We start from the raw sequence: 27,534 nt of genomic DNA on the forward strand, positions 1-27,534 counted from the left end.
CCTCCTTTCCCTCTTGTATTGAACTATATTGTTGCTGTATTGTCTCCCGTTATATTGTAAAGCGCTGAGCAAACTATTGGCGCTATATAAATCCTGTATCATAATAATAATAAGACCTGAGAGCCAAGATAGATCCAGTAGGACACTTCAAGGCCCATTTATAAAGCTACGGTATGGCCTACAATTACCAGGCACATTTATGAAGTACAGCTGTGTGCTCTGCAAATATACTTTCAGGGCTGGTTCACACCACGTGCAGTGCAGTACATTTTTCCTGCATCAAAAACGCATGGATAGTAGGATATATGGTTTTCAAAGGCATAGCTCACACCAGTGGGATCAATTCCAGTGCGTTCTAGAAAAAAAAGAACATGCTGCATTTTTTCTGCCCTGAACTGCATTGGAATGTGGTAAAATGCATCAAAAACACACCTAAAAGCACCAAAAATGCACTGAAATGCACGTCCTTATTTAAGGTGAAGAAAAAAAAGGAAAAAAGCACCGGAACGCATCAAAAATGTACCAGAACCCATCACAAACATGCATGCAGAAATGTATTCAGAACGCAGCAAGACTGTGTTTCTATGGTTCGAACCAGCCCTTAGCTTTGCTTGCTTTAGGACTCTAAGGGCCAGTTCATACCAGAACTCGGTGTGGGAAGCGCATGTTCCGTTCGTGTTTCCCATACTGCGCTCAAACCGCACCGCTCTTGCGTTCTGTAACAGGTGTCAGTGTTAACAAAACCCAAAAAGCAGGATGCAAATGAAATGCAGGGCATTTGCCTGAATGGGATTGCATGGTACAGTATTACCATGCAATACGGTTGCTGTGCTCTTTTTTAAAGTGCATGCACTACTTTTGGTGTGGTCCAGCATGATTTCAGCCCATTCAAGTGAATGGGCTGAAATCACACTGTACCCAGATTACAGGTGAATGGCACAGGAACCCATAGCTTGTTCCTGTGCGATTCATGGTGTGAACTGGCCCTAAAGTTGGCCATACACTAGTAGATTTTTGAATGAACATTCATATAAAAATTCTCATCGGTACTTTCAGTGGCTTGACAAGTGTCGTTCAAAAATACTTAATAAAGCTTGCTTTTAGCAGTCGATTTTTGACTGAATGAAGTTTCCTGAATGAAAAGCACCCTCACTGTTAGCAATGCATTCTTTTGGGAAAACAATGTTCATCCTGCTTCTTCAAATTTCCATGTCACTGTGGTCAAAAAGAACAGAAATTTGACCCCACTAATGACATTTTTTAATAGAAAATTCTACTAGTGCGGGTGTCGGCAACCCGCGGCTCCAGAGCCGCATGCGGCTCTTTTTCACCTTTGCTGCGGCTCCGGAGCACACTGCCCACCAGGTGACAGGCAATAGGGATATTTTAATGCGGCTCTTCTGTGTGCCGGGCGCCCGCTCCCCTCCCTCCTCTCGGGCGGCCGCCCCAAAAGTCAGGACTCTGCAGCTAGCCCAGCAATGGGCAAACTACGGCCCGGCGGACCTTTTAATTCGGCCCGCGGAGCGTGGCAAACATTGGCTGTCAGGATGTAGGCGGGGCAGCGTGACGAACTCCTCTCCTCTCACAGTCCGCCCTGAAGACCGGAACGGCGCGGGAACACGGCGAGAGGAACGCGCGGAGCAAAGGTAAGTGAATTGACACAATATGGGGAATGAATTACTATAGGGGGGATGAATTACTATAGGGGGGATGAATTACTATATGGGGGATGAATTACTATGGGGGATGAATTACTATATGGGGGATGAATTACTATGGGGGATGAATTACTATATGGGGGATGAATTACTATGGGGGATGAATTACTATGGGGGATGAATTACTATATGGGGGATGAATTACTATGGGGGATGAATTACTATATGGGGGATGAATTACTATATGGGGGATGAATTACTATGGGGGATGAATTACTATATGGGGGATGAATTACTATGGGGGATGAATTACTATATGGGGGATGAATTACTATATGGGGGATGTATTTTCAGTTTTAAAAATGTGGCTCTCAAAATAAATTTCCATCGTGGTTTTGGCGAGATTTGGCTCAATTGAAAAAAAAGGTTGCTCACCAATGTAGTGTATGACCAGCTTTAGGCAAGAGAAGCCCCATTCATTCTAATGAGTGTTGAAAAACAATGCCCAGAGGAGGAAAACCTGTCACATGGATTTTTTTTGCAGCGCTATGCAGAGAGCATGCCACAGGACACTGCAAGCTCCATAAAATGCTTATGCAGGGGGCAGTGTTTACAGTGATGACCTCCAGGAATGGGAAACCACTCTCCATTATACATAGGAATCTAGGATTGTACAAATAGCTAGCTTATCTCAGGAAAGAGAAAGTTTCACTACCATTTTGGTTACAAATTGTTTGCCTTAAAGTGATTCTAAAGATTTTATTTTTCACAGAAGTGAGAGCCAATGGCTCCCACCTCAGCCAATGAGAAGAAGAAATCCCAGGATAGCCGAGACTCCAGTGCACATCGCTGGATAGAGAGGGGGCTTAGGTGAGTATTAGGGGTTCTGGGGGGAATGCTGCACACAGAAGATTTTTTTACCTTTATGCATAAAATGCATGAAGATAAAAAACCTTGAGCCTTTACAACCACTTTAACTGTTTAGAAGTTCTGTTCACAAAGGCCACAAAGGACTATGGACACTGATATTTACTTTTTCTGCATTATTTTTTTTTCCTTTTTTCCTCCTGTTTAGATAAGCACTTGGTGACGGTTTTCTCCAGTCATTTAAAGTGGAAGTAAACCCACTTTTGTATATTTTACCCTGCAGGTAACCCTTTAATAATGCTTACATGTAGATAAAATGAATATCTCTTAAATGTGCACCGATTAGGAGATATTCTCTCTTTTTGACAGCTGGCTCATACAGTCTGAAGGAACGCTGAGCTGTGGTCCGAGACTCCTGCACTGGAGCTCGTGAAGCCGGAAGGAAGACCAGGTGAAGATCGAAGACCAGGTGAAGATGGAAGGCTCTTCAGTGGGGACAGCGCGCCGCTGGAGAACTTCGTTTTAAGGTAAGTCCTTCATAATGTGCTAGCATGTGATGCATATTAGCACATTATGACATTACCAAGAAGGGAATTTTTAAAACATTTTTCTAAGCTGCGGTTTACCACCGCTTTATGGGGTTCTGACTGATAGGAGGTGGAGCTGGATTTCCTAATCACGTGACCACTGTGATTGGCTGTTGAAACAGTCACATGATTGGGAGCCATGGCCATCAACTGCCAATTGTTAACAGTGACTGGGAGCTGTCAGTGAAAGCTCAGTTATGCTTAGTGTACACAGTGAGCATACTCTTAGTATAGAACAGTAGAGCTGACTGATGTATTTATGATTATAGCCCAGCAATGGGCAAACTACGGCCCGCGGGCCGTATACGGCCCGGCGGACCTTTTAATCCGGCCCGCGGAGCTAGGCTCCCGCTAGGCTCCTCTCACAGTCCGCCCTGAAGACCGATGTAGCATGAAAATCTGTCTCCTATGAGGATCTGTCCCCCTCGACGTATCTGCGCATGTGCTGGAGATCGCCGATCGGCTGCTAATGCCTGAAACTGGCACATGCGCAGATACGTCGAGGGGGACAGATCCTCATAGGAGACAGATTTTCATGCTACACCGGAACGGCGCGGGAAGACGGCGAGAGGAACGCGCGGAGCAAAGGTAAGTGAATTGACACAGCGGGGACTTGGGGACTTAATATGGGGAATTAATTACTATAGGGGGGATGAATTAATATGGGGAATGAATTACTATATGGGGGAAGAATTACTATGGGGGATGAATTACTATATGGGGGATGAATTACTATGGGGGATGAATTACTATATGGGGGATGAATTACTATATGGGGGATGAATTACTATGGGGGATGAATTACTATATGGGGGATGAATTACTATGGGGGATGAATTATTATATGGGGGATGAATTACTATGGGGGATGAATTACTATAGGGGGGATGAATTACTATATGGGGGATGAATTACTATATGGGGGATGAATTACTATGGGGGATGAATTACTATGGGGGATGAATTACTATATGGGGGATTAATTACTATGGGGGATGAATTACTATGGGGGATGAATTACTATATGGGGGATGAATTACTATGGGGGATGAATTACTATGGGGGATGAATTACTATATGGGGGATGAATTACTATGGGGGATGAATTACTATATGGGGGATGAATTACTATATGGGGGATGAATTACTATGGGGGATGAATTACTATATGGGGGATGAATTACTATGGGGGATGAATTACTATATGGGGGATGAATTACTATGGGGGATGAATTACTATAGGGGGGATGAATTACTATATGGGGGATGAATTACTATATGGGGGGTGAATTACTATAGGGGGGATGAATTACTATGGGGGATGAATTACTATATGGGGGATGAATTACTATGGGGGATGAATTACTATGGGGGATGAATTACTATATGGGGGATGAATTACTATATGGGGGATTAATTACTATGCTTACTATGGGGGAATATTACTATACTTACTATGGATGACACATACACATCATTCATCTACTCTTGGTCCGGCCCCCGGGTCCAATATATGAACCCATTGTGGCCCTCAAGTCAAAAAGTTTGCCCACCCCTGTTATAGCCACTGTTAAAGCAGAATTAAACCTCCTCCAATTTTTTTTAAATTGGGCCTTAGGAGCTTTTAGCTACAGTATAATGTGCTAGTATGCAGAGCATATTATTACATTATGACACACTTACCTGAAAAGCAATCCCCTCCAGCGCTGCGCTGTCAGCACTCAGTCATAGGTGCTGCCACTTTCTCCCGGTCTTCCTTCTGGGTCTCAATTCTATGGCTGCTTGGTTGGCTGGACTGTAAAGATGTCACTCCCATGAATGAGCATGAGAGTCACAAGATCATATCACAGATCAGTATCTTAAATGTACAGTGAGTTACGCATGAGTGCTTCAGTGTACATAAATACTGAAAGGCAAGGAGAAGGGTTTATGACAGAAGAGACCAATAGGGTCACTCCTGTCATAAAAATCCTACTTCTCAGTGTTTTTTTTTAGGTTTAATTTGGAGGTGGGACTTGGTTTAGTAAGTGTGCTGGTTTTACTCAGCAGAAGAAAGAAGGAATTCTCTTCTACCGGTTTGTGATATTACCACTGATTCACATATTTATAAACCCGAGAAAGTCAATGGGGGGGATTTACCAAAACTGGAGCACGCTGAATCCTAGTAACCCATCAGCTTCTAACTTCACCTTGTTCAATTTCTTCGACAATAAGGCTCCATGCACACGGGGTGTTTTAATAACGTTGGCAACGTTAGCTGTGTAAAGTCACGTTAAAAATGTGAGTTTTGTCAGCATTTTTGCATTAGCATTTAGCGGCATTTTGTTGCGTTTTTTAGCGTTTTTTTTTTTTTGCTAAAAAAAAGTCCAAAAATGCTGGTTTGCTGCGTTTTGCCTCATTTTTCAGAGTTAGAGCAGTTTTACAGCTGAAAAACACCTCTATAAACCCACTAGTTCCGAGGGAATTTTTCCAGTCAAAAAACGCTGATTACAGTCTATGTGTGCATGGACACATAGGATTACATGCTGGGGAGTTTATTGGCTGTAGAAAAAAACACCAAAAGCCAAAAACAGCCGCTATAAAAACGTCCCATGTGTATGAGGACTTAAATCTGGAAGCTGATGGGTAACTAGGCACAGCTGCACCAGATTCTGTGTGCTCCAGTTTTAGTAAGGCTACGTTCACACTAGCGTTGTGTGCAGGCGGCAGATAGGCGTTTGGGAAGCATTTTTACCGCTTCCCAAACGCCTCTTCGTTTCCCAAATGCCTCCTCTGCCAATTCTGCACATTACAGCACATGGTGCTGTTCTAACGGGAGCGTTTGCGTTGCGTTGCGGCAAAACAGACGCCTCTGGTTGAGTCAGGAGGCGTTGAAGCCTCCTATTCTCGTCTATGGTGCCACTCCGCAAACGCCCGGCCGGCGGTTGCGACGCGGTTGCGGGGCGTTTGCGGAGCGGTAACACCACTCAAACTGCATTATAGGTGTTTGTGGGGCGTTATTAACACTCGGCAAACGCCTAGCAACCTCCACTAAACCGCGCATGTGGCGTTTGTGGAGCGTTTGCCGAGCGTTAAAAAACGCTACGCAAACGCCGGACCAACGCTTGCCAAACGCTATAGGGGCGTTTGGCAAGCGTTGGTAAAACAGCCAAGTGTGAACGAGCCCTAAATCTCCCCTTACTGAATTGCAGAGTACATAGCGGTCTCAATAAAGTGCCTTGTACTATTGTCACCAACCCACCAGCATTCACAGGGTTAACTGGGACACATTGCAGCAAAAGGTGTCCCGCGACAAGGACTTCAAAAAGCACTTTGTGGAAAAATAGCTGTTTTATTTCCTCATCAAAAAAAGCAGCGGCATAGCATAAAATCTGAAGAAACGCCGACTTTTCGAGTCCACACTTGCTCTTTTATTTGTACTCGTTTGGTTTGAAAAAGAGTGTGTTCAGGCTAGAAAAGTTAACATTTTTTCTTATTATTTGCTGAGCTGCTGCTTTTAAGGGAGGAAATAAAACAGCTATTTTTACACAAGGTACTTTTTGAAGTCATTGGTACAAGACAATATTTACCGCCTGAGAAATTAGCATTAGAGAAGAAAAAAATGTGATTAGTTTGCCTTAGGAACAGTGGTAGAAGTTTTTTACTTATTATCCCTCTTCCTAAAGGCTAGGTTCACACCTATGCAGGTTGCGTTTGAGCCATTTCTGCACTGTATTTTGCGTTGCGTTTTGCACCTGCGTTTTTGGGGCATTGTGATGCGTTGTGCATATTTTTTATTTCTTTATTTTTCTTGTTGCTAGGCAGATTTAAACGCAAAATGCGGCAAAAATGCATCAAAAATGCGCTACATGCTTTTCTGCAGCGTTTCCATTGAAGTCTATAGAACTAAAAATGCAACTTTTTGCATTCAAAAAGTTCCTGACCCTTTCTAAAAAATGCACCAGGTGAAAATGAGCAAATGTTGAATGGACTGTACTGTACTGCATTTTTGCAAAATGCTGCAGAAAACGCTTAGTTGTGAACCTACCCTTACACAGGACTGTTAGTTCTGGCTTGTTTTGTCAGTGGTTTTATGCTATTTTATTATAAATTACTATTCAACACAACCTCCAAAGCTATAGTAGACCTTCAGTTTCACTCTCCGGTGGCTCACCCCCCCCCCCAAGCACTGTCATATTGACAGCTCCGCAGCTGTGATGAAGGGCTCTGCTTGGCCTTTGCAAGAAATGTCACCAGCATACCAGAGAATTCCAATAAAAAGGGTCTAATGTCTTATTGAATAATCACATCACAGCAGAAGATAACGTTTCGGACCCATGCAGGTCCTGCGTGGTTCCAAAACATCTCTATCTTCTGCTGTGATGTGATTGTTCAATAAAACTGACCCTTTTTAATGGAGTTTCCTGGTGACATATTTTTTGCTTTGAGACATTGCGCTCCCAAGCTGGTGGACACTATAACACTACAAAGTTGAACTGCACAAATAAAAAATGTCCAGTTATATGGGAGGGAGGGGGGAGGAAACAGGGCAACATGACATGACCTTTAGGTCGAAGATCCGCTTTAACTGCTTTTACAAATCACCTGTTAGGCTGCATGATGCTTTTGTAACACAACCCCCTTGGGAGTTGCTGAAGATTTGGGTTCCCCTATAGCTCTGCACAGCCAGTAAACACACATTTTCCACACAGACTTGCATCCAGGAAAAAGTAACAAGTCCTTGAGCTTGGTTTTTTTGGTTTTTATTAGGGGAATTTGAACGTGGATATAGGAGGGGTGTATGGGCTGCCCAAGGGTATAGGAATTGAGGACAACGTCCTGGAACTATGTACAAGTATTTACAGCTAAATTTCTCTTTTCTCTCTCAAAATTTCAGGAGAGCTAGCCAGCATCTCCTGTAGTACCACCACAGACCCCAGATTCTCCTAATCTGGCTGCCTGAAAGAATCCCCGGACAGGGGATCCAGTGCCTGTCATCGTAAATGTAAGACAGTCCTGGGTAGGCAGCTAATCCAGTTTCCCACTAGAGTGCTCCTTCCCCTTTTTGGCCCAGAGGGTGTAGGTTTACTCACATGGTCCTCTGTCTGAGAGGGGATGGGATAAGATGGTGGCTATTACCAGGCCTTCTAGCTGGGGTGCTCCTTCCCTACTGCACAGGTGGTCCTCCCTCTGGGGGCCAATGAAGAGCTGAGCTTTCCTCCTATCCAGCTTTCCTGCCTGGAGGTGAGCCCCTCTCTGTCCGGGCTCCCTCCCAGGCTACTACTCTCCAGCCTCACTTCTCCATCTTCCACCCGAACTTCTCCTTCTTCTCCTCCTTCCTCCTCTCCTTGTGTTGAGCATGCTCAGTCACTTTTAAGGGTTGTTATGGCCCCAAGCCAAGCCTCCTGTTGGGGACTGGCCAGGATCCCTTGACAGTGCTAACCAGCCACTCCTCACTCCCTCCCTCTGCTTCTAGATCTTTCTCCAAAGCTCTGGTGCAGAGGAAATCCCAGAAAGCTGATCTGCAGAGCCTCTCAGCTTCTGACCAAAATTTGACCCCTTTGACTGTTACACCCAGGCTGATACTCAGCCCTTTTAACTAAAAATTAGGACTCTAGCGCCACCTAGCTACCTAAGAGGGTACTACATTTTATAAGTAATACTAGAAATGATAGCCAAAGAAAATTTCTTTATAAATAATCCTCAGAGTGTCAGAGGAAAACGCTCCTTAGGCTCATTTCATTAAGGTAAAACAACAGGATAAGGATCCTTACTTTCAAAAAGATGACAGTTATTTTCAGCTGGGTCCAATGAGATTTGAACATTGCAGTCACATGACTGGAATACAGATCCTTGTATTTGTGTAAAGCTTTATAAATTGAGCCGTTGCGCCATTTGAGAAATATATTCCAGGCGTGATGCGAAAAGAGAAAACAAAAATACATTTATAGATGGATTTAGTAAACCTACCAGTCCTGTACTGCGTTGAATGATTCTTCATTGGTGATGTCATACATTAAAATAAACCCCATTGCTCCTCGGTAATATGCTGTCGTAATAGTGCGATATCTCTCCTGTCCCGCTGTATCCTGAAATAAGAAGAGTTAGATTTACATTATTTTCTTCATCTTTTACGAACCCCATAAATTATTCTGTAAATGGATGTTTATAAAGAAAATTGAAGAAAATGGGGGGGGTGGCCCTCCATCCTTGGGGATTACAGCGTGTATCTCCTGGTGGAAGGGGTGCCATCCTGTTTTTATTATTACTCAATTAAACAGAAGAAGGATTTTTAACACTTTTCTGTAGCTGTTTAACCTGGATTACATCAACTAAATTTAAGGCCCAACTCAGGAACCATAAAATTCCTCCCTTTCCGTGGAGCTGCACCACAAGGTTTGGCTGCTTGTTTAGGGTGCCGCAAAAAGCATTTTTACTTAAAGTGGTTATAAAGGTTACATTTTTCCTTTAAAGTAATAAACACAACATAACTTACGCTCAGCAGCCCCAATCTTCCTCTTCTCAGGTTCCCCATCGATGCTTCTGGCCTCTCCCCCCTGCTTGCTCTGGGGGCACTCATATGTGTGCTTGCTCCTGAGCCTCCTCTGTGTGTCTATGGGACACAGACAGCGTGGCTCAGCCCCGACCCTCACAACAATCTCACTGGTTGTGATTGACATCAGCGAGAGCCAATTGCTGTGTCTCAGCCAATGCACATCACTGGATCAGGAGGGCTGTGGAGGGAGCTGCACACTGAAGGTTTTTTACCTTCATGACTAGAATGCATGAAAGTAAAAAACCTTCAGCCTGTACAACCACTTTAACTGATCCTTGGCTCTTCAGCAGATGGTGCTCCCCGTGCTCTGGTGGTGTACTGTCCCTTGACATCCTCATGTCCAGTGTATGACTATGGACCCTGTATCAGTCTTGATGACATCAGGAATTTAGAGCGCTGGAGCATGAGAGAGAAGTTGCTGTGGGGACTGGGATAACAGTGCACAGATGTGGAAGATCAGGGAAGTCAATCTATATTTCTATGCCTCTAGGCCATGTATTCTCAACCAGGGTTCTGCCAAACACACCAATGTTCCATGAGCTGTAGATTAGAAAATTATTTCAGGGGTTCCTCAAGATCTCAAAAGGGTTTCTCCAAGGCAAAAAGGTTGAAAAGCCCTGCCCTAGACGTAAACGAGCAAATAGCCTCTCGGTGTGGGGGCAGCCGTACGCCATAGGTGGATATTCATGTTTCTTGGAGTTCAGCTTTAATGGATTATATTAAGCAAATAACTTCATTTTACTTTGGTCATTCTCTTAAATGTTACAATGAGCTTTTATTTCACTGGATTTACTTGTAGTACTTTAAACGAGGAAAATATATGACTGTTGAAACTCTGCAAATGATCAGACATGAAAACCTACATTTTTAAGACTTCTATAAACTGCTTTCAGTTTTTCTTAATCCACCAGGACCAACATTTTGTCTGACATATTTCATATTTCAGGGTATCCTAGCCATAATACAATTAAAGTGGTATTAACCCCAAAACCAAAAATGTTACATAGTGCAGCTTACCATTCATTAGATATGGTGGCTGCATTAGTTTTCTTTTCTTTCCCTCTTTTCACCTGGTGATCTGGCCAGTAACACACTTTTGCGCCCACTCTAAATGGAGGAGCACAGGGGACACCATTGGGCCACAGCATTGTCAGTCAGGAGGGAGGAGAGTGTTAGACCCACAAATGTAATATATTGCAGCTTACCAATCATTAGGTGTGGTGGCTGCCTTTGGGGTTTATTTAGGCGTTTTTGCCTCTGTTTTCACCTGGTGATCTGGCCAGTAACATACCTCCTGTATCAGAATGCCTCCACTCTGGATGAATGAGCACAGGGGCACATTTGGACAGCAGCATTGTCTATCTGGGGGTTGGGGAGTGGTAGATGTACTAGCAGATTTAAATACACTAACAAATTGAAGCCAAACTGTAGCTATTACTTTAAAATCATTTACAGCAGACAAGTTTTTTTTCCTTTTGGGATAAAGGTTTTACATAAATAAAAGCTGATCATTGTAAGTAACCCTGTCAGTGGTAAATGGTTTGCGTCATCCCTGTAAACTGATACATCTGGAAGAGAGCTTTTTCTTTTGAAAAACAACAGACGTACTGGCTGGATCACCAGATTAAATAGTTGAAAGAAAGCCTAAAAAAGAAAACTAATAAAGCCATCACAACTAAAAAATTGGTAACCTGCAATGTAATAAATGTTTGCTTTTGGTTTTAATACTTCTTTAATCCAATGTATGTATCTATTACACACCCACCTATGTCTACATTTACCTGTCTTTACAACATAACATACACTTAAGCAGGCATATCCGTGTAACACAATAGAGTCAGTAAGCATGTTCATCTTTTGTTTGCTAGTTGTCAGTCAAACCAAATGGCTCCCGAAGATTAAAGGCATTGATATAACATTTAAACAGTGCAGTCCATGAGAACATGAGCAAACACAGAGCTGGAGGGTATAGTCGTATACTGAGCTGTCATCTGGTCTGTTCATATATTTCATCTGTATTGAACCATGCAATATTAAAGAGGACCTGTCACAGTCCAAACTCAGAATTATAGACATCATTTTTGAATAATCCGTGAAGGAAGAGGCATTTTTACAACATCTCTCGTCACTCTGATACTTCTCTGTCCATCAGCTCTGTCATTAAATAAATGAATGCTGTGCAGAGGCGCAGTGGACAGGCAGAGGAGTTGGCTCCCTTAGGAGGAATGAAGAAGGTTAGATAGAAAGTTATTGCCAGACGGAGGAACAAAGAATTACAACCGACACCATGGATTGGGACGTTATTAAAGAGAGCTCTACAAATGTCAGACCTTTTATCAAACAGATTGATGATCCAGATGCTGAATGTAACAGTGACAGAACCTCCCTGTAGTGGAGCTAGCATCAGATATTATTTGATATGTTTTGTGCATGCATGCTAAAAGACGTGTGAAGATAATTATTACACAGTACTCCCTTTATCTTCCCTTAGCCATCTTTGTTGAGCCATTATCCATCATCAAATTCCTGAAATAAGCTGCTTGCTCAAAGATGACACTTTAACCACTTAAGCTCCAGAAGATTTTACTCCCTGCTGCATGACCAAGGCATTTTTTGTTATTCAGCATGGGGCTACTTTAACTGGCAATTGCACGATCATGCAAAAGTGCATGCAAAATTAAATTTATAGCATTTTTTTCACAAAAAGTGCGTTTTTTTTGTGGTATTTGATCACCACTAGGTTTTTTTTATTTTTTATTATATAAACAAAAAAAAGACTGAACATTTCTAACCCCCCACCCCACCCCAATATTTTCAATTATAAAACATATCCAACAAAAAAAAAATCAAAAAAGCTAATTTCTTCATATTTCTTCATACTTTTAGGCCAAAATGTATTCTGCCAAATGTCTTTGGTAAAAAAGAAAATCCCAATAAATGTATACCGGTACTTTAATTGATTTGTGTGAAAGTTACAGCTTCTACAAACTATGGTATATATACTGTACATATTTTAAAATTAATTGATCTGATGTACTGACAGCCTTTCACATTTCTTGAGGCCCTAATTTGCCAGGACAGTGAAAATGCCCCCCAAATGACTCCTTTTTGGAAAGTAGACAGTCTGAGGTAAGTAGTACGAGGCATTAAAGTTGTAATTTTTTGTCACAATGTTTTTGGATAATAAAGAAATTGAATACATTTTTTTGTCACAATTTTTTTTTTTACATACTTTCATCAGAGTAGTTCAGTGTCACCATAGAACAACTGTACTACTCTGGGGGGAGTGATCAGAGATTTTGTTTTCCTACACCTTGATTGCTGTTACAATGAAGATCATTGTACTAGCAATGATTTGAACTATCATAAATGAGTTTCATTCATGACAGCTGTGATTATTAGTGATCTGCAATTGGCTACAGCTAATCCCGTGGTAGAGGGGGTGCTGTGATTGGCCCAGGTACCATGTGATAGCTGTGCGCCAATTATAGCTCACTATTATAGCAAGTAGCACTGTTATGAATGAGAGTCATTCATTGCATAGCGATCACATGATCCCTGGGCCACTCAAAGTGTACTGTGAGCTGCAATCTGCTGTGTCCGGTAGACACAGTAGTAAGGAAGGGGGGCGCTGTGCTGCTCCCTCTTAAGTCCACGGAGGCACAATGATGTACAGGTACATGCCGCCCTTTGGCAAGTGGTTAATGTAATCCCTTGTGTCTGTGCAGTTTTTGACTGTGATTCCAAATGTCTGACACAGATCAGCCCCTGCTTCAGCAGACTTTCTACAGAGCTACAAATGCTGCAGTATGATTACTAGGGGAGAAGTGACTGAGCAAATGCTTCCTTTTGCCTGCAGTAGACTGATGATCACAGCCTAAGCACTTAAAGCAGAATTAAACCCACAAATAGAAATGTAATATATTGCAGCTTACCAGTCCTTATATGTGGTGGGTGCATTAGTTTTCTTTTTTTCATACATTTTCACCTGGTAATCCAGTTGCTGACACTACATGAAGGGCTGTGCAAACCAACCAAAACGCTCATTAATGCTATGGGTGCGTTAATGCCCATTAGGGCTGCTGCATTATCCAACACCTGTGTGAAAGATATACCTGTGCTTGAATTCTAATAGCTTCTACATGTATATAATCCATCTGGTGTTAAAGGAGTATGACCACATGTCAGCCCAAAAAATCATGGATAAACTCTGCACCCTGCTATACACCCTTGAGATAGACATGTAGAGAGAGCAGAAGGGAGGTATGTTTAGGACAGGGAAAAGATACAAAGAAGATGTTGAGGAAGACTTGAATATGTAAACATGGGAATCAGAGAATTACTCAGATAATTCAATTTAAACTCCTAAATAACAATACTCTCTGCAGTCTGGCTTCTCCATCTGTTGCATCCAGATACCTAGATCAAAGCAACTCAGATTCTGCATCTAGGACTTCCCCCAAACATCTCCTCATCTCTGGAATTCCTCTGCATGTACTTTGGCACTCTCCAAACCTTGACACCTTGAAAGCCAACCTCTTTAGACAAGCATACAGTCAGTTAGTATCTTCAGTCGATGTTCCTTGAAGATGTATATGAAGTGACAATGTGAGCCTTGGTTCAGTGGATCCATTATTGCTTCCCTGCCTGACAAGGTACACACTGTCACATCATACACAGCTTGGAGTGACTGTCACTAAAATAAACATGTCAAATAAAGGGATCACTGCAAGTGAGACATTTAGTACTCCCTTTTCCAGCACCACCAATATTCACCATAGCTAAGCAATACCACCTGCGAAAAAAGTAGTAGTGTCCAACCCTTCTGGTAGTATTAGTAAATCCAAAATCCAACCCTCTGGTCCCCCCCCCGCTGCACACTGTGGTAACCCTTTCCAGCCCCTACATCCTTATATGTCAAAGACTGGCAGAGGGAACCTCTGAATATATTGGGGAACCAGGAACCCGACACTACCAGAAGTGTCAGATTCTGCAGATAACCACCAAGAGCAACAGAAGTGGTGAGAGTTCAAACTAGTTTGTAAAGGCACTTTTTTAAAAAAATTTAGCTAGAATGAAACAGCCTTAGACCCTCTTTCAGGTTTCATTGTTGTCTGTGTCTTCACTGGGGAGACGCCCTCCTTTATTTGTGCTGGTGAGGGGAAATCCAAACTTTTAGATTTGTCACCGGAACAAGAGTTGAGGTTAAATCTTCCAGCGGGGACACCTGTTATGATCACAATTTTTCTCACTTAAAGAAATTGCAGGCATGCCTCGGTTTTGAAAAGCCTTGATTAATGTAATTTTCGGTTTACGACTAAAAATCCATTGAAAATAATGCCTCGGTTTACGAATTTGTTTTGCAATATGAAGCACAGCTACAGCCTACAGTGCTGGTCAGTGTATTCTGACAGCAAGGAAGTCTTCTTGCTTTGAGAATACAAAGATACAGTGGGGACGATTCCCCCATCCACCTTGAATGTGTGGATGGGGGAATCAGGTCAGTTTTTTGTTCAGCCCACTGGTTCAATGAAAACAAAGACTGACTCATCTATGGGCTTCCTAAAGCCCCATATACTCTGGCCGAATATCAGCCGAAATCAGCCAGTACAGTAGACGCCAGCTGACATTCAGCCGTGTGTACAGGTCCGTGTTTGACAGAAGCTGATCTCACAGCTGGCTTCTGTCAAATGAGCCTTCTGTAAAACCAGCAGTTGATTGGCATTCGATCAGCTCTCTCAGCCAATGGCTACAAGCGCTGACTGGTGTGTTCTGGCGAGGACATTGGCGATCCTGCTGTCAGAACACAATACCTCAGTGAGGAGATGGCTGTACTAACATCACATGGTCAGTCCAGAGACCTCCTCGTGATCTCCCCAGTTTTATTTCGTTCAGCCCCTGTGTTCCAGGCTTCAGTCTTTGGATCATTTTAGATACTGTATTACCTCTACTAAGCATTTTTTTTCTAAGATTACCTGTACTATGCTTTCTGTTATACCCATCTAATAATTTGCACAGTGCCATGGGAGATGATGGGGCTATATAGTAATATTAATAACTCAAAGCTAAAGAAGGAGGCAAGATATAGAGAATAGTAGGCACACATCCTGCAGCAAAGACCTTCATGAAATGTCGAGCAGTAGGTAAGATCTACAACAAACAAATTTAACATTTTCTTTTCTAATGTCAGATTACAATGCAGGTTGGAATCTTAAAGTGTTACTAAACCCACAACAGTAAAATCAGTTACATAGTTAAATAGTTAGTCTGGCTGAAAAAAGACAAAAGTCTATCCAGTTCAAACATTAACCTCCCTAGCGGTATGATTATGTCCATATTTCTGTGCTCAAAGCGGTACATTTTTTTGCATGGAAATATGTATTTTTTTATTGTAGGCCTGTAATTTTTAGGAATAACTCACTGAAATCTGTCCGAACAAGAGTCTATTAAACATCCTGGGTAGGATAAAACTTGAAACACAAAATCATAAATTATAATTTAATAAATAATCATAAAAATAATATAATAATAAATTTAATTTAATAATATAATCAAACCAAAAACACTGAAATTTGAAATATAGCGCCAAGTTTGCACATCGCTGAGCAAAGTCACAGAATTGTTTTCTGTGTCTGATGACGAATTTCCCCACAAATCATTATCACTCTATTCTGCAAGTGGTTCTGATTTACTATTGCTGTTCTCTAGCTGGTCTAAAACCGCTTTTGACCTAAAGGGACGCTTTTTGGACGCCATGGACATTTCTCGGTTTCCAGGCAGAAAGAACAGTAAAAATGCAGGCAGGGCACAGGACAAAGCACTCGGGACAAAATGTATGTGAAATGGTTTGATACAGTAATGTTTTACTATGTCAAATTCATTTCTAAGAAAATGACAGTTTCCAAAAATGTTTAAATTTGCCACTGTTCCGGCCCTGTATGTGCTGACGCTCGCAGGGACCAGAACACAGAACCCGGATGCCGGCATCGGCCGGAGGAGATGGCCGGGGACGCATCACGGGAGCGAAGGACAAGAGATACCGGAGCAACGCCGCATGGTAAACCTGAGTGTAGCTCGGGGTTACCGCTTTTGGTACTGAAACTTTACCCCGAGCTACACTCGGGAATATCGCCAGGGAGGTTAAAAAAAAGAAAAAAGTTATAATCCTACACCCACAGTTGATCCAGAGGAAGGCAAAAAACCCAGCAAAGCATGATCCAATTTGCTCCTGCTGGGAAAAAAAATTCCTTCTTGATCCCCGGAAAGGCAATCGGATATTCCCTGGATCAACTTTACCTATAAATGTTAGTATCCAGTTATATTCTGTGTATCTAAGAAACAATCCAGGACTTTTTTAAAGCAATCCACTGAGCTGGCCAGAACCAACTCTTGAGGAAGTCTATTCTACATTTTCACAGCTCTCACTGTGAAGAAACCTTTCTGTGTTTGGAGATTAAATTTCTTTTCCTCCAGATGTAAAGAGTGCCCCCTTGTCCTCTGTGATGACCTCTGTATATGCAATAAAGCAGGCTTGTTATACTCATTGTGGAACCTAAGGAGTTAATCCCCTGCATTGTGTAATAAGGCTGCTTGAGCCTTTCTTCTCTGCCCCTCCTGTTGTTGAAATGACCATCTGATACAAACTGAACCCGTGGTCACATGCACATGCTCAGTTTGGTGTGTATTGCTAGAGAGGTTTTATTTTTTTCTTCTTCTTGGGAGAGTGCATGTGATCAGCACAGGGCCAATCAGCACTGTCCAGACAGAGGGTCAGGGGTTTCACATCCTCCTAGAGCAGAAAGAAAACTCCTCCTACAAGCTTTAACCAGTGCTCTGCTGAAGTCACAAGACTGCTCTAACTGCTGATGAGAAAAGGTATTTAGCAGTTTATATTTACTACAATAATTGCATTTCCATGTTGTGTGTACTGTGGGAGACCAGATATAGTGAATGCAGGGTCCTGGGTTTAGTAACACTTTAATGGTGCCAGCTGGACAACTTTGCTTATGTGCCAGGCACTTAAATAATGCCTAATAATCACCACCATTCATTTAACCAAACTTCCTCCATAATTAGAGTGCATTCAGACAATTTACTCCTGGTAAGCTCATCCAGTTTATGACCCAAAAATCAAGTGTGTAATGATCACATTTCTCTGTGTCGAAGGACAACCACAGACAGCAGTGAGCTGAGATAAATGAGAAGAGCAGATATGAATGCAATGAACATGGGAAATACACCTGTCCTCTCATTGCTGCAATCAGCGGTGTATAATCAGGGAGCACAGGAAGGAAGAGAACTTTGATTGGAAGCTCACTGATGAGAGCCATTTCTGTTGATTGTGTGAATTACGCACTTATCATTTGAATTGTGTGCAGTTAGATAACACACAGGTGACGACAATAAGCATTTCCAATGCCTATGAAATTTGCACAAGTTCTCACAAGCTTGCTCTGCAGTATCTATTTATATGAAAGTAGGATACTTGAACTGTATTCTGAAATGTAGCAAAATGTTCTGATATCCTGATGTGATCCTTGTCAGAGAACCCAAACTAGTCAGCATTTATTTGCTGTGTGCCTATGCTTGCTCTTTAAATCTGCTGTCATATTATTACACTCTCACGTTAGATCAAACCATGTTGATATACTACAATGTTTGGGGGTCTATTTATCATTGTTTTCATGCAATATTCACATAACTTTCATCCAAGATTCACACATTTTTCTAATTGAATCTTAGGCTGGCCATACACTATATAATTTTCTTACAGATTTCTGCCCAATTTCCTTTAGATATACCTTCCACTATGTAGTGCAAGGATGGCACAGTGGCTTAGTGGTTAGCACATCTACCTTGCAGTAAATGGGTTATGGGTTCAATTCCTGACCATGGCACCTCCTGCATGGAGTTTGCATGTTCTCCCTGTGCTTGTGTGGGTTTCCTCCAGGTGCCCTGGTTTCCTCCCAAACTCCAAAGACATGCTGGTAGGTTAATTGGCTCCTGTCTAAATTGTCCTTGTTTCATCCCTGGCCATGCAGGATCTCCTGTATGGTAGGGGTTGGGGAAGACCTGGCAACTTACCCTGTAAAAATAATTGCTAAGAGAATTCATGGAAAAAGTCACTTACAAGTGACAATCCATGCAATCACCAAGAGTCAGATACAACTGATTGGATAGATAGAGATGTAGTGCAAGGGCCTGTCTAATTAAATACAATTGAAAGTGTTGTTTGGGTTTGACCTCATATTATATGGGTTTTGGTAAATCTAAAGCAAAAATCTCAGGAAAATTGTATAATGTATGGCCAGTCTTAGGAGAAGATTGCATGAAATTTGGATAAAAGTTTTATAAGCAGCTGACGGGCTATCTTTTTCATTGAGGCCCCACCAGCTGTTTATACTTACCATTTATCTCCTGAAAAGAAGGCACATGCTACTGGTGGGGCTTCCATTAAGGCCTGGTTCACATCTATGCACTTTTTAGTGCAGTTTATATTTTGCAGAAATGCACTACAGTCCTTTTTACATGGTTTCCTATGGGACACATTCACCTCTAGGCGTTTTTCAGCTGCTGTGCTTTTGGAAAGGGTAGGGGCCTTTTTTAAATGCAACACGGTGCATTTTTGGTTCAATAGACTTTGATGGGCATGCAGCAGAAACGCATATAGTGCATCTTTATGTGTTTTGCTTCTTTCTTTTTTTTTGCCAATAGGAAAGTATTGACTTTGATGCCACTTTATTGAGACTTTGGATGGGTGCAACTTTAATGCAACATTTTTTGCTATGAAGAAAGTATGGCAGTTCTGTTCATGTAGTGTGACTTTACACTCTCTGGCACTCTAATGCAAAGCAGCATCAAAGTCGCACCCATCCAAAATCACATCCAAGCAGGGGTGGACTAACAACTCATAGGGCCCTCGGGCAATAGGGGATCATGGGGCCCCTGTGTCCTTGCCCAAACTCAAAAAAGCCTATGAAAAAGGTACCAGGGGCATCACATGGGGCCCTCTACTGACCCCAGGCCCTCGAGCAGTGCTCGAGTTTCCAAATGGTCAGTCCGCCCCTGCATCCAAGTCACATCAAAGTCAATACTATTGGCGAAAAAACACAAAGGCATTAAAACACGTAAAAAAAGCAAAATGTACTGTAAAACGCACCAGTAAAATGTGGTGGCTGCATTTGGGTTTTTTTTAGGCTTTTTTCCTCTGTTTTCACCTGGTGATCTGGCCAGTAACATACCTTCTGTATTAGAATGCTTCCACTCTGGATGAATGAGCACAGGGGCACATTTGGACAGCAGCATTGTCTATCTGGAGGTTGAGGAGTGGTAGATGTACTGGCAGATTTAGATACACTAACAAATTGAAGCCAGTAAACTCCCCAGCATGTTATCCTATGTGCCCATGCACACATAGGCTTTAATCAGAAGGGGCGTTTTCTGGCTGGAAAACAAGTGATCATGTACCCTCTGTTCTCAGCTGCATAGAGAGGTGGGTAAGGAGCAACAGCAGAATATTGGTCTTCCCATTGAATGACTGTTTGGGAAAGGGGGGGGTGTAGTCAGTTTTTAACTGGAAAGCAAAGGGACTGGCAGGGACACTAGGGATTTCACACAAAAGAAGCAATACAAAGAGAACAGGATACTTTTTCATACAAATACATGGTACAGCAGGCACATACCAGGAATATGAAATATTGGGGAAACATATTCTTTAAATATAGCTAGAATATTAAATTTACAGAATATAGAGGTTTTACATTAATAAGCAAAATCTGATCACTGTAAGAGCACCCATGCCAGTCTTATATGGTTTGTTTCAACCCTCTAACTGCTACATTTGCAGGCCAACTTGTTCTTTTTAAAAACAGCCTTACTATCACCAGGTGAAAATGAAAGAAAGCCTAAAAAAGAAAAGTAATGGGGAGTGATGGGCCAGGATTTTGGTGATGGAAAGATTTGATACGATCTGCATTGAAAAGAAGGTATTTATCTATAAACCCATCTGTAGGTCAGTGTTTACCACTGCTGAGAGTGAAGACACTCTAATAAGGCCTTCACTTCAGGCACAGAGATGAAATAAAGTAATGATGTCTGCACTTTTTCTATACCATGGCTTGTAACAGCGTATACCCAGAGATGGACGCGGTTCAACCATTTTGGCTTCAACCTCCATCTTGGCAAAAGGATTAACCATGCTGACAAATATATTTCTCTCTCATTCTTCCCCCCTCCCTCCTTAGAGAGGCCCAGTGACATTTGGCCATAAAGCTATAAAGCCCCCCAAGGGAGCCAGGGCCTCCCTGTCCAAAGAACCTGCAAATTGTAACACCTTGTAAGAGATAAGGCAAGCTTTCCCAGGAGTTGAAAGAGATCCCAACTAATAAACCTAACTCAGCGTAGGTGACAGAATCAGATAAACACTTTTCAAAATCCATTTCTCCCCTATGTCTCATATCTTGGAATATGAGAGACTTACATAAAAACCGGACCTATTGCCAGATTGGCCACGAGAAGGCGAACAGTTGGATAGGTCACTCGCATTGTCTCGGATACAAAGGAAAACAGAAAAGTAGATCTCGTGAAACGTACAGTGTATAATTTCATAATTCATATCTAATCAATCCTTAGACGTGTCTGCATAATAATCTACCCACGGGGGGAATGCCACTTGTGAAGCTGGAAAGTTATGGGCCAAATAATGAGTTATGGGAGATTTTGGCTCTAGTTGAGGTATCCACCCATACCTCCACGCCCTAAGCGGGGTATTGGTCCTTGACTTCAGAGACACCCCCTGCTGTGGACTACAAAATAGGCTGTCAGGCCTAAGAGTCAGAGTTGAAGACGTCTCCCATTTTAACATCAATACCACCTGGGGAGACCCGTGCCCTTTTGCTCTGAAACTTGGATCTGCTAACCCAGGACTTTGACAAGTACCTTAATCCTTTCACCTCTCTCTGATATCTCTTTGCTGTGCTGTTAGTCTCTGTAGGTTTATATATATATCTTAGTTACATCTTTTCTGTAAATATTTTTATTGCCCCCGTTTGACCTTTTAGTAATAAATCTTTCTTTCTGAAAGTGTTGAACTGTTTCTATAGTGCTTTATTGCAATTTACGAATTCCTGCCTCTAAAGAGAACGCTACTGTGTTTGTTTAACTCTCTGCATAATCGGCCTGCGGTGACCGTATTATGCAGACGATTATCTCAACCATTATAGTGTTTTAGCTGATATTGCCGAGTTTCCTCTTTCTCTGTACAAAAAGGAGGTGGTGGCAGTGTGAAGGGTTAATTGCGTAATTAACCTGACCCAGTAACAATCGCTCAGGCTGCTGGTACATTGACTGTGGTCCAATTAGCTGGAAAATTGTTGTGCAGGGTGCAGCTGGGTGTGGCATTGTTACGCACGTGACATTGCGGTTTTAGATCGACTGGTCCTTCGGTCACGGGTTTGGTGAGAAGGTCTGGGGTCTGACGCCGTGATCGTGACACTGCTTACTCTTCTGCTCTAGATCGATTGGGGTTGATTTACTGACCCCCCGGTTCACATCTATGCGGCTGTGCAGGCCACGTTTTGCACGGGCACGAGTGCTCATTCATTTGAATGGACTCCCGTGCCCGTGACACACAGGGAAAGAAGTCCCTGCACTTCTTTGTAAAACGCAGCCCACACAGGAACCTCGGTTCCCAGTACGGTTGCGTTTTCCAGTGTGTCCGCATTTCTCTGTGCGGGTGGTGCGGCTGGCTGCATGGATTTTTGTGTAGTTCAGCAGCAGCACCACCCACACAGATGTGAACCTAGGGTAAAACTGGAGGGTGCTAATCTGGTGCAGCTGTGCATGGTAGCCAATCGGCTTGTAACTTCAGCTTGTTCAATTAATCTTTGACAATAAAACCTGGAAGCTGATTGGTTTCTATGCAGAGCTGCACTAGATTTTGCACTCTCCAAGTTTTGTAAATCAATCCCTTTGTGTCAAATGTATCTTCCCCAAATTACTTCACTGATCTTGTCTCTAAATATCACCCAAACCGTACTCTCCGCTCCTCGCAAGACCTCCTACTCTCTAGCTCCCTTGTATCCTCCTCCCATGCTCGTCTCCAGGACTTCTCCAGAGCTTCCCCCATCCTCTGGAACTCTAAACCAATTTATCAGACTATCGCATACTCTGCTCACTTTTAGGTGATCTCTGAAAACCTATCTCTTCAGGGAAGCCTGTCCTGCCCTCAGCTAATACTGGAATCCTCTACTCTTCCAACCAGTCCATCCCCCACAGTTACTAACTTTTGTACCACTAGCCCCTCCCTCCTAGATTGTAAGCTCCAAGGAGCAGGGCCCTCAAATCCCTCTTGTATTGAACTGTATTGTTTCCTGTTATATTGTAAAGCGCTGAGCAAACTGTTGGCGCTATATAAATCCTGTATAATAATAATCTTCCCTTATTGACCCTAGACGCAGAGCAATCATATGTAATTCCTCAAGGATTTTACTCTGTACTTTCATGAGAATAGACCTGGGCCAGCAACCCGAAGAACAATAAAATATAAAAAATGTGGAATGTAAATCATTTCGGTGGCGGGGAGCCTTCCTATCCACAACATTCAACATTTTATTGTGTGTGTGTGTAGTGGAGGAGAACTGACTTTATAAAGAGTTTCATGTATAGCAAAGAGACTGTCCCGGTTATAAAGACATCGATAGATTTAGCCGTGGCTTCATGTGTTACGGCAATCAAAAGGATGTTATCAACAAAAAGAGCCTTTTTATTCTCTAGCTCTGCTATTTCAATTCCTTTTATAACCATGTGCTGACATATATATATAGCCAGGAGATCCACGGCAAAGATAAAAAGCACTGGGACAGTGGGCCTCACTGACGCATTCCTCTCCCAGTGTCAAAAGGAGGGGGGGATTTGAAGTCACAGTACTTTACAGTAGCCCGCTGCTATGTATAAAGGTCTGTGACCCAAGGCAAAAAATTATTTCTGCAACCCCAGTGGCAAAAGAACATACAGGACAATAGCATTGTCAAAGCCGTTTGAATGTCTACAGACAGGAGCAACTATTCCTGGGAGCACGCCTCAATGAGTCAGAGAACTCTTCTGATAATGATGCTAGCCTGCACAAAGCTAACCTGGCCCCAAGGTAGTTAGCAAAAATGTTCTCATCTATAATTAAATGTGAAATTGGTTGGTAATTAGGCAACAGTTTAGGGTTCTTATCTGGATTGAAATGTCTTTAAAGCGGAGCTCCACCCAAAAGGGGAAGTTGCGCTTTAAGGACTGCTCCCCCCATTAAGGATTGGCATCTTTGTGGGGCGGGTACCCGAATTTGACAGTTACCCGCTCCCACTGCTGGTCCGATTGCCTAGCCGATCGGAAGTGGAAGGTGTCCTCCCTCCCTCCCTGTAGTCTTTTGGGACATGTGACAGGTCCCAGAAGACTACAGGACCATTTATGAAGCACAGCTCTACTCACGCATGCGCAGTGGATACCCGGCTGTGAAGCCGCAAACTGTCACAGTCGGCCTCCTGGAATACAGGACGGCCAGTGAAACAGGCTGCGGGGGACACACCGTGGGACTGAGGGACAGGTAAGTGGCTGTTTTTGAAAAGTCAGCAGCTACAGTTTTTGTAGCTGCTGACTTTTATTTTTTGACAGAGTGAATGGAACTCTACTTTAATATTCACCTTAAAGGAGAAGTATAGGCAAAGCTAATTTGGCTGTATGTCTTCTCACAGGATCACAGGAATGGTTGGGATCCACCCAGATGTCTGGACTGGCAGCTGGCTCAGCCTCTCAATGATCCGCCAAGAGCCTGAGCCAGCCGTTCCATCCCCCTTCACAGCCCAGCGCTTCATTGAGGGGCAAAGCAAAGATTCAGTGATTAATATTCACGGCTCTATGCTCAGTGAAGGCTGAGAAGTGAGCGATCAGTGGTGTTTGATTGCTCATATCTCAGTCTTAGAGCCAGTGGAGGACATAGGAAGCATGGATCGATCAACCTAGGTGAGAATAATTTATTATTTTTTTTTACAAACCCATACTTTTCTTTTAAGCACTTCTAGGAAAAATGTACCAGATGCTTTAACATAATTTATAGCTTTATAAAATAAGGAGATATTTTATCTGATCCTCTTGTAAGTGCTTGATTGTATTGATTGTTTATTGTTGTTCAGGTTCTCTATGTCTTGCTATGCCTCCACAGTGAAAAGTATATCAGAATGCAAAAATGGCAGAGATACGCTGGGGTGGATTTACTAAAGGCAAATTGACTGTGCACTTTGCAAGTGCAATTGCACTTATTTTCCCCATAGCTTAGTAAATGTGGTAAAGCACTGGCGATTTCTATCATTATTTATTTCTTTATTTCAGGTACTTATATAGTGCCGTCAATTTACGCAGCGCTTTACATATATACACTCATCGGCCACTTTATTAGGTACACCTGTTCAATTGCTTGGTAACAGAAATTGCTAATCATCCAATCACATGGCAGCAACTCAATGCATTGAGGCATCTAGGCGTGGTGAAGAAAACTTGCTGAAGTTCAAACCGAGCATCAGAATAGGGAAGAAAGGGGATTTAAATGACTTTGAACCTGGCATGGTTGTTGGCGCCAAACGGGCTGGTCTGAGCACTTAAAAAGCTGCTGATCTGCAGGGATTTTCACACACAACCATCTCTAGGGTTTACAGAGAATGGTCCGAAAAAGAGAAAATATCCAGTGAGCAGCAGTTGTTTTTACGAAAACGCCTTGTTGATGTCAGAGGAAAATGGGCAGACTGGTTCAAGATGATAGAAAGGTAACAGTACATTCACATCAGTCCCTAACCCTCAAGGGGTATACAATCTAAGGTTCCTAATTTACATTCATACATACACATACTAGGGCCAATTTAGACAGGATCCAATTAACCTGCCAGCATGTCTTTGGACTGTGGAAGGAAACCAGAGTACCCGGAGGAAACCCACGCAGGCACAGGGAGAACATGCAAACTCCAGGCAGGTGGTGCACAGTTGAACCAATGACCCCAGTGCTGCCAGGCAGATGTGCTAACCATTTAGCCATTTTGTTGCCCATCTATTCCTGTGCAAGCAAAAATCCATTTTTTAAAATTTTCCTTGCACCTGAGTCTTTACAAAGTGAAGCTTTACCACATTTACTAAGCCCTAAGGAAATTGAGTGAAAATGCACTTGCAAAGTGTACAGTAAATTTGCCTTTAGTAAATCGATCCTGATCACTTGAATAAATGCTGCACTGAGCTGTTTCAAGCTGCAGTGTGCAAGAGGCCTTCATACTAGCAGAGCTCAAAACTTACAGTAAAGGAAGGAGATAAAGAAGAAAGGAAGAAAAGTAGGAAACAAGGAAGGAAGTCATTACAAAGCCACAATCATATTTAGTTATAGTCCATTAAAGATAAGTAGACTCTGCACTTAGTGGTTCTGATTGGGATCTCTGGACTCTATAGCTGTAATTAAGTAATTTTTTTTTATCTATTAAAAAGTAATTTAGATGTTGGACTGGCTAGGCATTAGTAAGACAAGCAAAATGATAAGGAACTAGGATGAGCAGTATTAAAAGGTATGGAGAGGAAAAAAAACATGTCATGGTAACATTAATCTAGTGATCTCCCAGGAGCCGGAGGAAGCTGGAGTGATGGGGGAATTTACAAGATGCAATGACCTATACACAACCTTGCAAAACGCTACCAGAAACCATTTTCCATGACATCACAATCCAAAAATAAGATGGCATAGCACAGGTGCCCCTGTTCAAAATTCCCTCCTCCCCTTCCAGGTTAGACCTCTAACAGAGGACAAACGATGTTAGATGGATTTGTTGATAGTAACTGAAATATAATTGACTAAGATATAACTCTACCTGCATAATGTGTGATTCTTCTGGTGATATTACAAAAGTCTACAGTGATAGTTCCTTTTTTTTACTTTCCTATTTTAGTTTTTTAGTTTTTGAGAGACAAGCCTTTTTAGATTGTAAGCTCTAATGAGCAAGGCCCTTTGACGCCCCCTGTATTGATTTGTATTGTAACTGTACTGTCTGCCCTTATGTTTGAAAGCGCTGTGCAAACTGTTGGCGCTATATAAATCCTGTATAATAATAAAAATAATAAACATAATAACTTTGCTGCTTTGGGGATTTAATTTATTATTTTGTGTTTGAGTTACTCATTTTGTATGTATGATGTTTTATTGTTTATACTTCTTTATGTCGTACCTAGCCAAAAATATGTCATTTTATGAAGATTATATATGATTAAAGTAAGAAAAAAAGATTCACGTGACAGAGGATGTGGTTGCCACCATCCCTAACTCAATAGACCAATGTTGTTCTTGTGTTCCACTAAGGTGGCCTTGGTGGAAATGTTCTGTGATCCAGCGATGTGAGATGACACCCATGCTTAACATGCTAATATGTCATTTAAGTTACTTTAGGACAGTGGTGGTGAACCTATGGCCCGTGTACCACAGTGGACACACAGAGCCCTCTGTCAGCATGCGAGCCAAGTTGCCCCAGCATCACCCCAGCAGCCAAGCATTAGATAGCGGTGCACATAGGCACATGCTCGGAAAGTAATAGTGGCGCCAGGCGATGATGTCACAAGCTGCGACTCATTTGTTACGACTCGTCAGAGCTTTCGCATGGCTAGTCAGTTCACTGCCAAGGATATATATATTGGACTGGCTGTGAGTTTTATACATTCATTTTTATTAACACAAGATTTTAGCTTGTGCTGGTGGTCATTGGAACTTTGCCCCCCTGTGCTGGTGGTCAGTGGAACTTTGCCCCGTTGTGCTGGTGGTCATTGGAACCCTGCCTCCTGGTGCTGGTGGTCAGTGGAACTTTGCCCCGTTGTGCTGGTGGTC

The 27,534-nt window shown here is 42.4% G+C and overlaps 1 protein-coding gene across 2 annotated transcripts in view; it reads right to left on the reverse strand.

Moving 5' to 3' along the window:
- RAB3C (RAB3C, member RAS oncogene family) overlaps positions 1–27,534 on the reverse strand; it is a 270,620-nt gene that overhangs the window by 60,041 nt on the left and 183,045 nt on the right. For both annotated transcript variants that reach the window (XM_089688061.1, XM_089688060.1), the window contains exon 3: positions 9,062–9,180. In XM_089688061.1, the coding sequence (XP_089544187.1) occupies positions 9,062–9,180 (119 nt within the window). The remainder of the gene's footprint in view (positions 1–9,061; positions 9,181–27,534) is intronic.

This window comes from Staurois parvus, unplaced genomic scaffold (assembly GCF_062004578.1).
Source record: "Staurois parvus isolate SC_StPar_1 unplaced genomic scaffold, SC_StPar_1.0 ptg000445l, whole genome shotgun sequence".
Taxonomy (NCBI): Eukaryota; Metazoa; Chordata; class Amphibia; order Anura; family Ranidae; genus Staurois; species Staurois parvus.